Raw genomic sequence first — 15,317 nt, 5'->3', positions numbered from 1 at the left:
ATATTTGTGAAAATAAGGACACTTATTTTAAAGGAGCAAAAACAGACATTATGGACATTTAATAATGTACATGTACATTCAATGTTATGAAGAAAATATTTGAGACTGTAACAGTTGACCAATAGAAGTAGAAAGTTGGATAGTTTATTTCTTTTCTGGTACCTTACCAGATGACTACTGAAATAAATCATGTTCTAGTTTGTAGCTGTTGTAAATAAGAAGCAGAAGATTCTGTTGATAAATATGGTTGTGATCAAAAGACGTTTGAGTGAAGACTTCGGTCCCGTTTTCACCAAGTGGTCCGGTTCGGTTCGGTACAGTTTTGTCTGGTAAACCCTGATCTTGCTCACGTTTGCAAGGCTAACTGTGCCCTTATCTGGTAAATTAACAGCTGCATCAGCGTCTTCATCTGTAGAAGAACTTGGTACAGTAAACAAAGGGTAACACTGGAGGACATTTAACAGAGGTTTGCACCTCCATGGTCCATGGGGCAGTGTTTCATGCTGACTTAAGTTGTAAAAAACGTTTGTGTTTGTTCTTTATTACGGCTGTTTCACAAGAAGTTATTATTCATTCGACGCATCAATAGATTGCAGTGTGTAGCTCAAGCCTTTAGGGTCTGATCAGTACGTTTGGCACCCCAATAGAAGGGTATCAAAAAAGTAGGATGGTACAGATTGGTTGTTTAGGTACCATCCCAAGTTTTGACTGTGAAAAACGATAATAGATGTGTACCGTTCATTACTTAACTGAACTGGGCCGCTTTGAGAGAACCGGGCCTAAGTTGAGGCTATCCACAGAGAAAGGAAAACAGGCCATAAGTTCCAATGTAACAATAGACTTTGTGAAATTAAAAAAAGCCTCTTGTTAGAAATATGCAGCCAATACAAAAGAGCCTTCAATCTGCATTATTTGTAATGAAAACATTTGACACCCAACCAAAATAGGCTGTTTGGTTTATCCATCCTGTCGCCCCAAAAAAGGGCGTTTGAAAAAAACAACAATGGAAAAAGACAGCCAAAGTGCCAAACGTGTGCTTTTAAAACCTTAATCCACAAACCAAGGTATGACATAACCATGTCTGTGTTCTGTTCTTTTAAAGTCTTGGGCTAACAGGGAAGCCATTTTTCTCTGACATCACACTCAAGAGTGGAAGGCTCAAATTTTGTTTTAATTTTTGTAATGCTATTTATTTTATTTTATTTCAAATAAGATTTACCTGCGATAAAAAAAATTAACAGCAGATAAGTCTGCAAACCTTCACAGTGACATAAGAGCAAAACAGTCACTTTAAACATATGGCCAATGGATACTTTCTATAGTTTTACCTCTTGTATTTGATACTTTAGCTGCAGCACATGACAGCGTTTCAACGTGAAGACTGGACCAATGTTGTCCCTTTGTTTCCTTTGTTCATGACTACCATTAATCAAATGTGTAGGCTTGTTTCTGTTATGTTTGCCAGTAGAAATGTGAACTACAGTGTGTGTATTAAAATACAATCGTCCTTCCGTAGAAAGTACTTAACGTTCGGTATCAGATGCAGCTCCTCTCCAGATCCTTGGCTGATATCGTTCTCAGAGAGTGAGAGGAGAGGAAGAGGGGAGGGAAGGGCATGGAAGAGGGAGGCGGGGACAGGCTGGGTGGCACAGAGATGACGGAGGGAGTGTCAGACAAAGAGCCGTAACCAGCTCGTCGCACATCTGCAGCACTGGAGGCAACTGAGGCGTGGAAAAACACAGAGGGAGAGTCCATGGGGTCTGTGGTTAAATCTGCACACAGAGATGGGAGAATTTCCGTGAGGAACTTTCCGACATGTCTGATATATTTTGATAAAAGGTGACAAGGTTGAGGAAAAGACATGTTCAAGTTATTAATGTCTGTGTTTCTATTCCACATCAAGTGTTTGCTTTTATATTTCGAGCACTAAAGCACTTGTCATTTATTTGATAGGAAGCCAGTCTCTCTGTGTGTCTGCTGATGTGGGGACAGTTTAAGCCTTTTGTTGTTTCACAGTAAAACAAAGCTTTCAGTTCTGTTCTAGAGTCGCTTTAAAGTGAGGAAAGATAGGATATAAATATATAATGTATAAAAGGCCAAAAAAGGATCCCATAAGGCTTCTGATGTAATTTCATAAATATTTTCTCTGCATTGCTGCTTTTTTGCTTGAGTGTAAGCTCACGCTCCTGTTTAAGTGCTTGATTTCAGTGTAACAAAAGTGTCTGGATCTACCCGGGTCATCGTCGAGCTGGGTGTGCAGGTACTGCTCTTTGGTGTAGAACTTGCTGTAGATACAGTACACTGCAGCCATCAGAGCAAACGTTCCCATGGCTGCAGCGACGAACAGACCCACTTTGCCATTATCTTTCTCGACATGGGCGTCTGTGGAGAGACACACACACACACACACACACAACAAAGAGTCAGAGAGCTCACACCAAAACCCAGTGAGATCATGAACAAGTCTGCCTTTCAACTGACCACAATTCTTAGCACAAGACTCACATGTCCGCTTTGTTTTTAAATGAGTGGTTTCCTCTTTTCTTAGCAGGTCTCGTACGTGTGCTGATGGGGGAGGAGGGGGCGCCACCACTGGGGCCTGATGCACGTGTAACTCCTGCACAGACTGCAGGGTGCTCTGGGAGCTGCTCATTGGAAACACCAACAGCAGGCAGAGAGCTGCAAGGCCCGCCATGAGAGTCATCCACTGGTACTCCTGCAAATATGAATCTATACTTGTTAACAGAACCAAACATGAAGATGCAGCCTTCCGTTTCTCTGCTCCGTATATCTGGAAGAAACTCCCAGAAAAGTGCCGGACCGCTGAATCTCTCAGCTCTTTTAAATCCAGGTTAAAGACACACCCGCTTCAAGCTGCTTTTAACAAACCTATTTTAATAAAGATTTCAGTCTTTATTATTACTTGAACATGTTTTAAGTTTTAATAACTTCAGTGATTTCTAAAAGTTCTATCTTAATGTTTTTCTTTCCTGTCATGATGCTTTTGATGTCTTGTGTGAAGCACTTTGAATTGCCCTGTTGTTCAAATGTGCTACGTAAATAAACACATCAGTACATTTTAAACACCTGATTTCTGTGAAAGGTGTTGACTTATTTTGAAAGATAAATAAAGCTATGCCAGTCCTTGCTGCTAATAAGGCTGGTTAGGCTGTGTCAAAGCCCACCATTACCAGTAATATAACCTTCAAATAAATCATTCTTTTCTAAACTCTGCACTGTATTTTACAGCTTTTATGGAGCAAACTGCTCCTAAAACAAACCCCTCTATCATCTAGTACACAAACACATTCAGTGTAATGCAAAGGCAAGGTTAAGCATTGAGATAAAAAAGATTCATTCTATTTACCTGAGGTGAAAGTGAGAATGTCGTGCTTCCTTTTTTTCCAAGGTGTTGGTCCTGTCCTCTCTGCTGACTGAAGTGAAACTGCCTCCCAGACAACTGGACTCCCCAGACACCTCCCGTTTCCACGGGGACACCTGTGAGTACTCTTCCACTTACACCTCAACACAAAATGTGCCTACACATGTGCCGCATTGAGACGGACCAAAGAAAGCAATGTCTTTGTTGTGCTCGAGGTTCTTTTCAGGGAAAATGTTAATAGTTTTCAAACAGTCCCTGAATTTATATTTCCAATCAAAGACATAAACATGTCATAGTAAGACAAGTGTGGTTCAATGTTTTATTCAATCCTTCTGATAAAAAATTAAGACTGTTAAATTAGAAATATTACCATTTCAGATAAAGAAGACTGACAGTATTGGGAAACATGTTGAGAGATCACAACTTACTGACACATTTGCTCGATGATGAGTGCGACGGAGCCCCCTGCTGACTTCTTTATGTACTGCTCAAATCTCTCAGGAACAACTCTTAGTGCAATTACACATCTTTAAATCAGAGAGAATTGTTTATACAGTAAATAACTTTCTCTTGTGAAATTGAAAAATAAAGTTATTTTGCATTCTACACTCATGTCTTAGTTTTTACAGTGAGGAAAGCTGGATGAAGAGAGCCACATGGTTTGCGTGGTTGGTCTTTTGAACAGGCTGCTTCAAAACCTTTTTCAGGAAGGGCGGATTGAGTTTCACTCTCACACTCTGCATGGCCTTGCAAAGACACTCTTTGCCCGAGGATAGATGAAAGATAAACAGAGACATACGCCAAGTGTTCCCCGTCTACAGTCACAACAGTACTAACAAAGCTGAAGCTATGTGATAGCCTTGGACATTATGTTTAAAGCCAGCTGCACTTCTTCTACAAATAAGAGCAGCAAGTCTTAAACAGTCAATCTGAGACAAACGGAAACTGACCTCCAGTCACAGCTGGGTTCCCACTCCAACAGACAAACAACCATCTTTGTATTTACCCTACGTGTGGTGAAGTGCAGCTATTTAGATGTTTACAATGGCATGAGTCCTGATGATTCAACTCTTCTAGGAAGACTGTAGTACTGATGGGCAGTGGTGTGATTTGGTGGAGATCATTAAAGACATAAAGACCCCTTAAAAGTGCCTTCATCTCAGAGGTATGTAAGCACCAAAACTCAGCAAAGACACCTGTTAGAAACAATCATTTAGAACAATGTAAATATAGAGTTCATGTACGAAATACAGGGTTAGACAGCCAAGTAACACAAATGTCCTCCAAGAAAAACCACAAGGCTGGTCTTGTGAATTTTCTTAAGTTCCTTCTTGGTTTTTTTTTGTTGTTGTTGTAAAACTGCAATATTACAAAGAGAATAACACTTTTAGTAAGAATGTATACTTTGTTTAAAAAAAAGTCTAAGCATCGTTATCTAAATACAAGCAAACACTGAACGGCATAAAAATAGTGCTAAATAAAGCTCCAGCTTCGAAGCTGAGGGAAAACTGTTGTTACCTCTTAAAGCACGTCAAACAAAAACCACAAACATTTTCTAACGCCGATTTTTGTTTAAATTTCGGCAGTTTTATCATGAATTAAGCATAAAGCTTACAGACAAATGGTCTCTGCGCCAGACAGAAGCATGACAGAAAACCACTTAGCAACACTAATCCCGTCTCTGTTCCGACTGCTCCACTGCCGCATGTGCATTTCTGAACTACCCACAATGACCAGTAGATGGCAGTATAAACCATAAAGTAATGCAGCAAGTATGTGTTTAATCTTTTAACTCTAGCTTATTATTACAGCTTTTAAACATTTTGTAAACTTACATTTTAAATTTAAGGCAGCCCAGTTCAGTTTTATACTAAAGACATTGTAAGATCAAAGACAGTTTTATCAAATTTAAAAGCCATGTAAATGAAAGACTATCAATATTCTGTATGCTCAAAAAAAAACTTTAATAAAAAGTCAAACATATTAAACAACAAGGGCATTACACTTTCTCTCAGAGTTACACACAACACACTGAACTGAAAAGTGAATCTTACATCAGAAAGTAACTATACACTTCAAATTGTGTTCAGCCTCATTAAAACTGCAGGCACTTGGTTTGAGTACAAATATACAACATTCAAGTTCATTATATTTTGATCAAAACCCACTGAGAATAACTTAACAGCTGTATCTCTCATTTCAGTCAATCATTGAAGTCTAAAAATATATTTTACAATATAAACAGTAAAATTACATTCATGGACATTGAAAGAATAGGAGTGCCTCCTAAACAAAACATGTGTCATGCAAATCTCCAGTAATAATAAATGTACAAATCCCACACAGTCACAGCTCATCTTACAGAGTTGACTTAAATTAAATGCATATTTACAGTTCAAAAACGAATTTACATTTTGCACCATGATGGCTACAACAGTGTGGGCTGATTGCCACACAGATTCCCCCCTTCCCCCACTCTGATATCATCGAGAGCGACGCCACAGGAAGATTTAAACCTTCACAGTCTGGATCTCACTGCTTAAAGAAAACAGTGATGCTAAAACAACTATAACAAGGCAAATAGCCGACCTTTCCCATTCCATACTGTGTATTAGCAGTGTTATTTATTGTATATAAATCAATCTTTATTTGTACAGCGTCAATTCATAACAAATGTTATCTCAAGACACAAAAAGCATGCAAAGGACCTTACTCTCTGTTAACATTACTAAAGAGCAGGTAAAGAGACCATGCTCATCGTTATGTTTACAAAAAGCAAGTAAAAGACATTACTTAGAAGTAAAGTCTTTATAATATGACCTGTGTAGCTACACAACACACCTGTAAACAGTAAAGTACTGGACATGATATGACTTTGAAGACACAAACAGAGACAGGCTTGTTTGTCGAGCTGTGTACATTGATGTCTTCTGTGTGGTGAAAAGCATTAAACACTGTTCCCTGTGGCTGAATTATTTAGAAAAGACGGAGTTAACCTCCCTTTCTTTTTGTAACAGTCACTCAAAGCCGCCGTGTTCCCGTCTTACGTCAGGCTCAGCTTCTCTGGTCTTGCTCGGCTAAAATCACAACTCAACTTAAAGCCAGCTTAAAGAAATTTCACAACTCGGCTATTACGAGCGTGCTACCAAGGGCCCGTTTCTGAACGATGGTTCAACAAACTCTCCGTCTAACTCTGAGCGGTGATCGTCAGCCGATTGGAGTTTTTTAAAATCAATTCCGAGTACGTTCACTTCAGCGCATGTACCATGAGGATAAAAAGCAAACATTAATGTAGCCCAGTGATCACCATGGCAACAGGTGACAAAAATGAGCTCCTCGTACTTTAACCCTCTCCAAATACTGTATAGCCTACATCTTCATGTGGACACACGGCGAATATGTGTGGAGAGCAGCTTTCTGTTGTTCTGGTTTTCATTATCTCATGGTGAATATCAAGGACGGTACCTGCTCCGTGTCATGTACACATGTTAGGCTCTACTGGACTGCGGTGCATTGACGAGTGTGGACAGGTTATCTGTTTTAAATATCTGATCCGGAGTAATGCATTTGTTAAAGGCTGAGCCCTTGGAAGTAACGCATCATAACTCCTGGTTTTGTGAGTGTAGGCACAGCCGTGAAAATACGGGTAAACACACACAAGCTTTGAGCTTGTACGCAACAGACATCAAAGCTGTCATTCTTGATCTCTAATGAGGCAGCGAACCTCTGCTGGTTTTGAACTCTGAACTTTACAAAAATGATTTTTACAAAATAAAAAATTGACGTGAATTATTCATTCGGCATAAACATCTGAACATTTTGTTCATTTGGGTTAAAATAAAAAGCTAAAACTTAGGAATCTGCCTTTAAAAATAAACCTGATATTTGTTCAACACTGATTGGTGAACAGATCATATGATGTGTTAACCCTGGATATGTTTGGTCTTAATTTCATAAAGTTGAAAAGAGTTTTATTATTAAAATGAGGACCGCTCGTGTTCTTTGTTCCACAGCTGAGCTCCAAGCTGTGGGATTTATTCAGAGTCCCCCCTGAGGTTCTAACTGATTACTGCTTTTTGTCCCTACTGTGTGAAATCAAGTCCAATGTTCGTTAGAAGTCGGCAGAGGTGTCGTTCTTTTGGTCCAGCTCGGACATGTCAGTCATGGGCGTTTCACATTTGTCATCGGTGCTAACGATTCTGTACTGACCGATCTCCGTGTCCCGAGCTGCTCTCTTTGTCCTGTCCTGCAGCACGGCGTGGATCAGGCCCAGTGGGACAGGAATCATGGCAAATATGATCAGAAGAGCCATAAAAGCCAGAGCCCAGCCGGGGTACTCCATGGTCACCTCAGAAGCCTGAAAAATGAACGGAAATGAATGAATTACCAAAGAACTAAAGACAATCGTAACATCCGTGAAGTGATGGAAATCCTCCTTTTTTCAGGTAGGGTCGTAGGCGTGTCAGAGATTTACAGTTTGCAGCCACAAACATCATGTGGCTTCAAACTACTGTGTGTTCCACAAAACACATGTACACCAATACCCTTTCCAAACAGCTGTTTTCTTCCACCTTAAGGCAGTATTGTTCCTCCTACCTTTTCTTCATTCCAGGCCACATATGTGGGCCGTTTGATCAACATTTGAATGGTTGTGGCTCCCAGCAGACCCAGCATGGCGAGCAGGCAGATGTATTTCCACAGGTACTTGTAAATCACACTTGGACGCCACCCCAACATCACTTCGATGTCATCGAGGAACCTTCAGAAACAGAAGTTACACACTCTTAAGAAACACAAGAGCACTGCACAGATCAGCAGAGATTCATATAAAAGTCAAGGTTCAAAGATGAGATTTAACTTTATTGATCCCCAATGGGGAAATTCGGGCGTTGCAGCAGCAGCAGTATAGAACCAAAAAAAGTCAAAAACCAAATAAAATAGTAACAAATACAATTCCAAAAACAGTAGAACAGGATATATACAGAGGGCAATACATAATGGGGTGAGCTCAACAGGACAATGAAGAAGTGATGTACAGTAAATAGCAGCAATAAAGAATTGAAATAAAGCTCACCTATCTGCACCATACAGCCAAGACACACTGAAGGTCTCAAAGACCACCACGATGATGAGGGGCAGAGTGGCAGAGTAATCATCAAACATCATCACAAAGTAGTTCCCACAGCGCTGGGTGAAGAGCAGGCCAATGATGAAGCCAATGATGCAGCTGAAGACTACAGCAGGAGAGAGGCGGAACGGACATGTCACAATCTTTTCAGTCTTGAGGTCATGTAGAGGCGTGCAGGAAAGGCAACCGCTTGGAACACGAGCTTACTTGTGAGTTTGGTCTTGTTGTTGGCCAGAGTCTTGAAGCGGTCAGTGAGTGGTGCGAGGATGCCCTCCATCGTGCCAAACATGGTGCTGAGTCCTAAGTTAAGCAGCATGAGGAAGAAGAGCGCCGACCAGAAGGGGCTGCCAGGCAGGAGAGACATGGCCTCTGTGAAGGCGATAAAGGCGAGGCCTGTGCCCTCCACACCCTGAACACAAACCGAGCCAAACGACACATGCATACTGGGTTTTTTTTGTGTGTTTTTTTTTTACTGAAAAGAATCCTAGAAACACTGCAACAAATATTTACCTTCTGCATCTCTTCTTCCAGGTCACAGTCTGTTAAATTTCCAGGGACCATGTTTCCAAACTGTTTAAACCACGCCTTGTAGTCTTGTAGATCCACAGATTTGGGGTCAGTGTAGTTAAAGTCTGGCATGTGGTTTTTGTCCACAAAACCACTGCGAACTTGCTCTGATAAATCCTTTAGATTACTGAGGGAAAAAAAGAAAATCATGAATGAGATGGGCATGTAGTTGTGAATTTTAAGTTCTGGAATTATCTGGAATAGTCTTTAACTACATGTAGAAGTATACCAGCCGTACCAAAATGGGTGATACTGAATACGTTTCACTCTGCTTCAGATGGTTGCAATTGCACAAAGTCAATCACTTACAGACCTTGCCATTTCAGCCACTCCCAACTTTGACCAATCAGCCCATTCCCTCTGCACACGTCATCGTGTGCTTCTCCAAACTCACTTATTTGATAATAATATTGTAGATTGCATAAGTGTGCAATGTTGTATAAACATGGGAGAAATTTACTTGCGGATTGGACAGTTTGTCCCCTTCACTTTAAGTGGATGTGAAGTGAGTCGTCTCGAAGACAACATCAAAACATCCTAACTTGCTTTACAACTCTGAAGAAGCTGCCCCTAAAATCAGGCATTTCATGTAGTGTAGGTCTTTGACGTGTTTAATCCTCTAACTTCACTTACTCCATGACACAAGCTGTGACCTTTTCTTTAGCACGGAAGCCGAGCACGGCAAACACCACCAGGGTGGCCAGCACAGACGTGAGGAAGTTTATAGATGAGACAGTGAAGGCATCGCGGTGGCAGTTGTTGTTCTTTGGATTGTAGGAGGAGTAGGCGATGATGGAGCCGAAGCCGAGGCCGAGAGCAAAGAAGACCTGGGTGGCTGCCTGCCTCCACACCTGCACGTCGGCCCAAATCTCCAGCTGACATGTACGGAGGGAACGAAAAGGTGAGTCACGGAAGAACTGGCATCTGCAGCTACTTTTCTACAATCTAACAGAGCACGTGTGTGTCGAGACCTTTGGGTAAAACATGAAGGTGATTCCTTCTAAGGCTCCATCCAGCATGAGTCCTCGTACCAGGAAGCAAAACAGCACCACATAGGGGAAGATGGAGGAGAAATACATCACCTAGGATGTGAGAAAGAATGATTACACTCATAGTGTGCAGAGATATGACTTCTTCAAGTGGCTGATCACCTTCAATACGATTAATAACTCAAGTTATTAACCTCTTTTTTTTTTTTTAAACAAATGGTATGTTTTCTTAGTTAGTTGACAATGAAGTCTGTCTTCGGAGAAATTCACTTTGGACATGTCACATATAGCACATCATAACACAACACAAACCTCTGTACACATAACACACACACACTCTTCATTTGCACATTGACCCATACAACATCATTAATTCTATTGCACTGATTTTATTGTACTCCTATTATTCTATTACACTTCCCTATACCGTCGATTTTATTGCGCAGTCCCTTTACAAATCCTCACACACAGTTTCATAGAAGTAGGTATGAAGGACACGAGCAGACACTGATGCATGTACAATTCTCCAGTAAACGGTCTTTAGTTGAGTCCCAGCTGAAACCCTCCTGACTTTCTGCTTTAACAAACCATTATCCTCCAAACACAAACATGTTGTTTCATCTCAGGTGTAAAACCCTTCAGAGAGAACTCAGGGGACACGGCTGAAGTAAGAGATTCCACACCTGACACAGTGTGTTTGCTTCATGGAAAGGTTAACATTCCTGCATTAAAGATGAAAAGACATGTTGTAGAACTTCAAACATCTCAATCAGCTGATGTGTGTTGAGAGGGGGAGAAGCAAAAAAAATAAAACACTACTTTTACTTTTCACATGTAATGTGGAGATCTGAATTAGGTCGACACCTAAGCAGCACAGTGACGTCAAACATTAAAGCCTAACACATGACCTGGATTTAACCTAATTCAACAAAGCACAAACAAAGTCCCACAGGTGAAGGATTTCTCTCAACATGCTGTTTCTCAAAAACACGGAGCCTCGCTGCATTTTTCTGTTGTGTAAGACTTTATTAGTCCCAAACGACTTTAAGCTTTGGGTTACTGTTAGCTGCTACGTAGCATGTCGCTGAGAAGACAAAACAGACTCGTGGGGATTCAAACAGCGATCAAATCATTAACTGGAAACGCTCAGTTAGTGGAGTGACAGCTGCTAAATGTCAAACAAGAGACGCTTCCTTTATAGTCTAATCAAGCAGGGGCCTCGACAGATCACACCGTTACCTTGACAGAGCTCTTGATGCCCTTAAACATTCCCAGGCACACGATGGTCCAGGCAGCCAGCAGACAGCAGACGATGTAAGGGTTAAAAGAGCCCGTCTCATCAATCGAGTCGGTGACATCCAAAGCTTTACGGTACCAGAAATAAGACGTGGGGGAGCTCGTCTCACATTCTTGCACTGGTGTAAAGAGGAGAGAAGATGACACTTTATTTGTCTGTAACACAATTTAATAAGAGCTGGTGTCTGTCTGTGTTTGTGCTTACCTGTTTCATTACCCTCTTTTGGACACTGTTCCCAAGGCAAAGGGTACTGGAATGAGTTCCCGAGATAGAAAAGACTCCATGCCAGGATCACGTTGTAGTAAAGAGCCACAAAGAAACACACCTGAGGAGAACCGTTAGATTAAGTGTACAGCCGTTAAAAGATAAAGCATGCTGTTACACAAGTGATAAAAGAGACACAACATTTCAGCTCACAGCCTTGAAGGATGATGATGGGGGGGGAAAACAACTAAGAGAACTGCATACCTCTCTGCTGATACTTTGTATTTATATCAAATGTGTTTTCCTTTCAAATGAATTTAGTTTTTTCAACAAACAACTTTAATCTGCTCTATTTATAAACGCATGCTCGCACACCCCAAACACGTTTGGAAAAGATGTTCCCTTATTTATAAAAGATCAGCAGTGAGCTAACATTTTTAAAACGAAGCCATGAGAAGCATCAGTTTTGCACGGAGCCGGGAGGAGAGAAACTGAGCGAGCGAGAAATTAAAGGTGAAGTGGTATTGAATAAATTTAATAAAAACAGGTCGGAAATATACTTAGGCAGCCCGCCCAGGTGTCATCTATGTGGAGGAAACACTGCTGTGTATTCATGCCACTATGCGATTTATTGCCTGTATGGACAACAAAGATTTTCCAAATCATTTCTCACCACACAGCTGGAGTATCCGATCCCTTCGAGTCTGGGGGAGATGTACTTCCACACCCCGATGCTGCCCTGTCGGATGGCCTGACCAGCCGCCAGCTCCAGGAAGAACAGAGGGATGCCTATCAATAGCATCAGCACGACATACAGCAAGAGGAAAGCCCCTGAAGAGGAGAGGTGAGCCACACTCTGTCAGTACATACTGACATAATAAAGAGAAGGAAAAGCAGAGATGATGGTGCACTTTTGTTTTGAAAACGTCTGATAGCAGAAGAGTTCCAAAATCTAATGAGCTTTTGAAAACTACATTTTTCAGGATAACCATCAAGACTTACATTAGCAGCAAGAGGTGGAGACAAAAAGTGATTGAATGAATAAGGACTGTGTCAATATTTGTTTTTTAACAGGACAACAGTAACAAACGATGGGCTGTAAGATTAAACTACACAGTAGCCTTGGTAAGTTTGATCTCTTACTTTCATCTTGGTTTTGTAATTACATACATAAAAAAAGAGAGCACAATGTTAACGCCATAACCTTTTTCATCTTTTCATTATTTGTTCTTTGAAACGATCTGACTGAGAAGAAAAGACAATGATAATTATGAAGAAAACAATAATAATCAGAATAGTAAGAACTCACCTCCTCCGTTTTGATGACACAAATATGGAAACCTCCAGACGTTACCGAGCCCAACGCTGAATCCCACCTGAGCCAAGAAGTACTCGATTTTACTGTTCCATCCTGCTCGAGCGGCGGCTTCAGATGAGCTCTGCTGGTTCTCCTGGCCAGCGTAACAATCGACCTCTGACACGGCCGCTCCAAAGTTGTCATCAGTTGGCAAAGGCTGCTTCTCCATCTAAGATATGAGACAAAGATAAAACAGGTCTAAATGTGAAGGAGTACATAACCTCTGACTTTTCTGTGACAGCTATTTCAGAGTTGCTGCAGAATTACTTTTGGCCTTTGTGTGAAGTGTACAGATTCATTTCAGCACAATACAAGTACTGCTGATTCATTGACAAAAGTATATGTAACTGCAATAGGTAGCTGGTGATAATGCTGCCTTTCAGATAGTTACTGTTATACTATTATAGTTACCAAGCAGCAGACTGGGTGTATGTTGTGTTTGCACGTTTGTGCCAGTTTATAAGGTCCATGAATCTCAAACTGTCTTTTTTATTATACATATATTATATAAAAATATTATTATACTTGACTAGGAAGTCGAACCCCTCACTAGTACTTTCCCATATTAAAAACAAATCTTTGAACACAGTGTTTAGGTTTAGGTTTGAATTAGCCGTAGAGAGCTCGTTTTCCCACCAGGTGGATCTTCACACTGCTTACCTGAAACCCAGGTCTAAAGACTAGACTGGATAAATCTTATAAACGACAGTCTTCACGCAAAGTGTATTTTATATGGAGCAAATGTTCATGTGATCTTCATTATAAAGTCCTAACATGTTGGCGCGGTTCATGAAATGAGAGAAACAACGTGGTGAAGATAAGAAGCCTTTATGTCTTTGTCTGAACTTACTGCTAACAAACAGGGAAAAGAAAACTCATATTACAACCAAACTGACCTTTTCATCGGCAGTGCATTAACGAAGAGGAAGAAGAAACTCTGCCGATGGAAGAAAACGTGAACTATCCGCGTTAATCTTTGTTTCTTCGGTCACTTCAAAGACAGAGACGAGCACGTGCGGCTGTATGACGACATGAACTTCATTTGACCAGTTGAACAAACTCAACAAATGCATAAAACAAACACGGTGATGGTGAAGTTTAACTCAACAGGAAGAAATGAAAACAAATGCATTAGCATTTTAATGCTATTGTAATCTCCTCATCCGCACATTTAGGGGTGTAGCCGGGGATTGTTTCTTCCGCGTGATGCAACACAATAAACTCCACCCATTTACTATCGTGCTGCCTTCAGAGGCTGCAGGAAATCTGAGGGAAATATCAAACATTCCCAAAGGTTTCCACAGACCGAACTGAGAACTTTAAATAGTTAAACACCCAAAGGATTAACATTAACAGGAGTACAAAGAACGGATCTATAATCAACATAAGTCATTTAAAATTAAAATAGATGTATATAGTAAGTGACTGAAATGTCAGACAAACCAGAAATGACTTGAAATGACAGAAATATAGGTAAGCTGTACTGTTATACAGTAAACTACCTCAGTAATCTACTTTTTATATTTAAACTTCCCCTGCTGCTATGCATTTGTTAATGTAAAGCCAAACATGATGAAATGAACAGCAACATGGAGTCCCACTAACTCGTGTACAAACATTGGGAACCTGAACGCAGCACAGAAACTCGAGCAGCGATCCTTTCAGTATTTTATTCCCCGACACATGTGACTGTATAATGCCAGCACGAAATTTAGAAGTGCCAGTGCGACCTCAAAGGTTCTTAAATATTTGTGACCTGCTTCTTGACGAACTCTGCTCACGTGGATTTGTTTACACGTTTTTTTAAAAAAGGTTAACGACAAAGATTAATCTTATTATCCCATTTTATCGAGCCACCTGTATCCGCCTATAACAAACACAACACGTGGCAAATATTTACCCTTTCCCGGAACTTCATCCTATAATAACCAACATTCAAGAAAAAGTTCATGTAAGATTATGGGAAAAGAAAATGTTTATACTGTCAGCTTCTGGTGGTCAGCACTGATTTCTGGGGAGAATGCCTTTAGATAAATAAACATTAGTGAACAATTGCAAAGCTACCACAGATCGTAATGATACAAAAAAAAAAAAAAAACTTTATGAAAAGCAGTGATCCAGTGAGCTTTATGTCTCAGTAGTCGAGCTGACCCGGGACAGTGAGTGACATTTCTCTGGACTCCACTGCATCGTCAAACACACAAACACATATACACACTGCGTGCCACGTATGCTTATTTTGTTGGCAAATAAAGCACATCTACTCGAACTTCCAGCTCACAAACTATAGACTTATCCATGCTTTTAATATGAAAACGGCAGGGGGAGAGGAATAACAAAAAACTACCTTTTTGGTGTTGTCAAAGACAAATCCTCGAGGAAAGTCCTAAATG

The 15,317-nt window shown here is 40.6% G+C and overlaps 2 protein-coding genes across 6 annotated transcripts; both read right to left on the bottom strand.

Annotated features, from left to right (window-relative positions):
* Nucleotides 1-114: 114 nt before the first annotated feature.
* On the bottom strand, nucleotides 115-5,061 carry LOC306817330 (uncharacterized protein). 5 transcript variants are annotated; one of them, XM_079334124.1, is made up of 5 exons: nucleotides 3,753-5,061; nucleotides 3,368-3,539; nucleotides 2,506-2,716; nucleotides 2,233-2,382; nucleotides 115-1,772 (listed from the first exon to the last, which is right to left on the bottom strand). In XM_079334124.1, exons 3-5 carry the CDS (start codon nucleotides 2,702-2,704, stop codon nucleotides 1,537-1,539), a joined length of 585 nt encoding a protein of 194 aa, XP_079190250.1. In that variant the 5' UTR covers nucleotides 2,705-2,716; nucleotides 3,368-3,539; nucleotides 3,753-5,061; the 3' UTR covers nucleotides 115-1,536. The 5 variants fall into 5 exon arrangements, with proteins under 5 accessions (XP_079190250.1, XP_079190251.1, XP_079190252.1 ...); XM_079334125.1 differs by having other exon boundaries at nucleotides 3,811-5,061; XM_079334126.1 differs by having other exon boundaries at nucleotides 4,389-5,061.
* Nucleotides 5,062-7,397: 2,336 nt separating this feature from the next.
* LOC306817325 (sodium-dependent neutral amino acid transporter B(0)AT2-like) lies at nucleotides 7,398-14,346 on the bottom strand. The gene is made up of 12 exons (XM_079334112.1): nucleotides 13,821-14,346; nucleotides 12,877-13,093; nucleotides 12,241-12,398; nucleotides 11,568-11,688; nucleotides 11,306-11,481; nucleotides 10,049-10,159; nucleotides 9,711-9,952; nucleotides 9,021-9,204; nucleotides 8,718-8,919; nucleotides 8,457-8,616; nucleotides 7,979-8,141; nucleotides 7,398-7,739 (listed from the first exon to the last, which is right to left on the bottom strand). Exons 2-12 carry the CDS (start codon nucleotides 13,091-13,093, stop codon nucleotides 7,494-7,496), a joined length of 1,980 nt encoding a protein of 659 aa, XP_079190238.1. The 5' UTR covers nucleotides 13,821-14,346; the 3' UTR covers nucleotides 7,398-7,493.
* Between the last annotated feature and the right edge of the window lie 971 nt (nucleotides 14,347-15,317).

This window comes from Symphodus melops (genome assembly GCF_947650265.1).
Source record: "Symphodus melops genome assembly, chromosome: 21".
Taxonomy (NCBI): domain Eukaryota; kingdom Metazoa; phylum Chordata; class Actinopteri; order Labriformes; family Labridae; genus Symphodus; species Symphodus melops.
Note: the sequence above shows the minus strand (reverse complement) of the source record. Positions and strands in the feature narration are given on the sequence as shown.

What these genes read in the sequence shown, in the direction of transcription:
- LOC306817330 (XM_079334122.1), bottom strand. Translation starts at nt 2,704, where the DNA reads ATGACTCTCATGGCGGGCCTTGCAGCTCTCTGCCTGCTGTTGGTGTTT. An exon ending in TTTAAAAACAAAGCGGACAT is followed by an intron (nt 2,383 to 2,505) that starts GTGAGTCTTGTG and finishes GTCTCTCCACAG; the next exon opens with ACGCCCATGTCGAGAAAGAT. An exon ending in CCAGCTCGACGATGACCCGG is followed by an intron (nt 1,773 to 2,232) that starts GTAGATCCAGAC and finishes CTCTGTGTGCAG; the next exon opens with ATTTAACCACAGACCCCATG.
- LOC306817325 (XM_079334112.1), bottom strand. Translation starts at nt 13,093, where the DNA reads ATGGAGAAGCAGCCTTTGCCAACTGATGACAACTTTGGAGCGGCCGTG. An exon ending in AAAAGAGGGTAATGAAACAG is followed by an intron (nt 11,482 to 11,567) that starts GTAAGCACAAAC and finishes TCTTTACACCAG; the next exon opens with TGCAAGAATGTGAGACGAGC. An exon ending in GTCACAGCTTGTGTCATGGA is followed by an intron (nt 9,205 to 9,710) that starts GTAAGTGAAGTT and finishes TTTTTCCCTCAG; the next exon opens with TAATCTAAAGGATTTATCAG.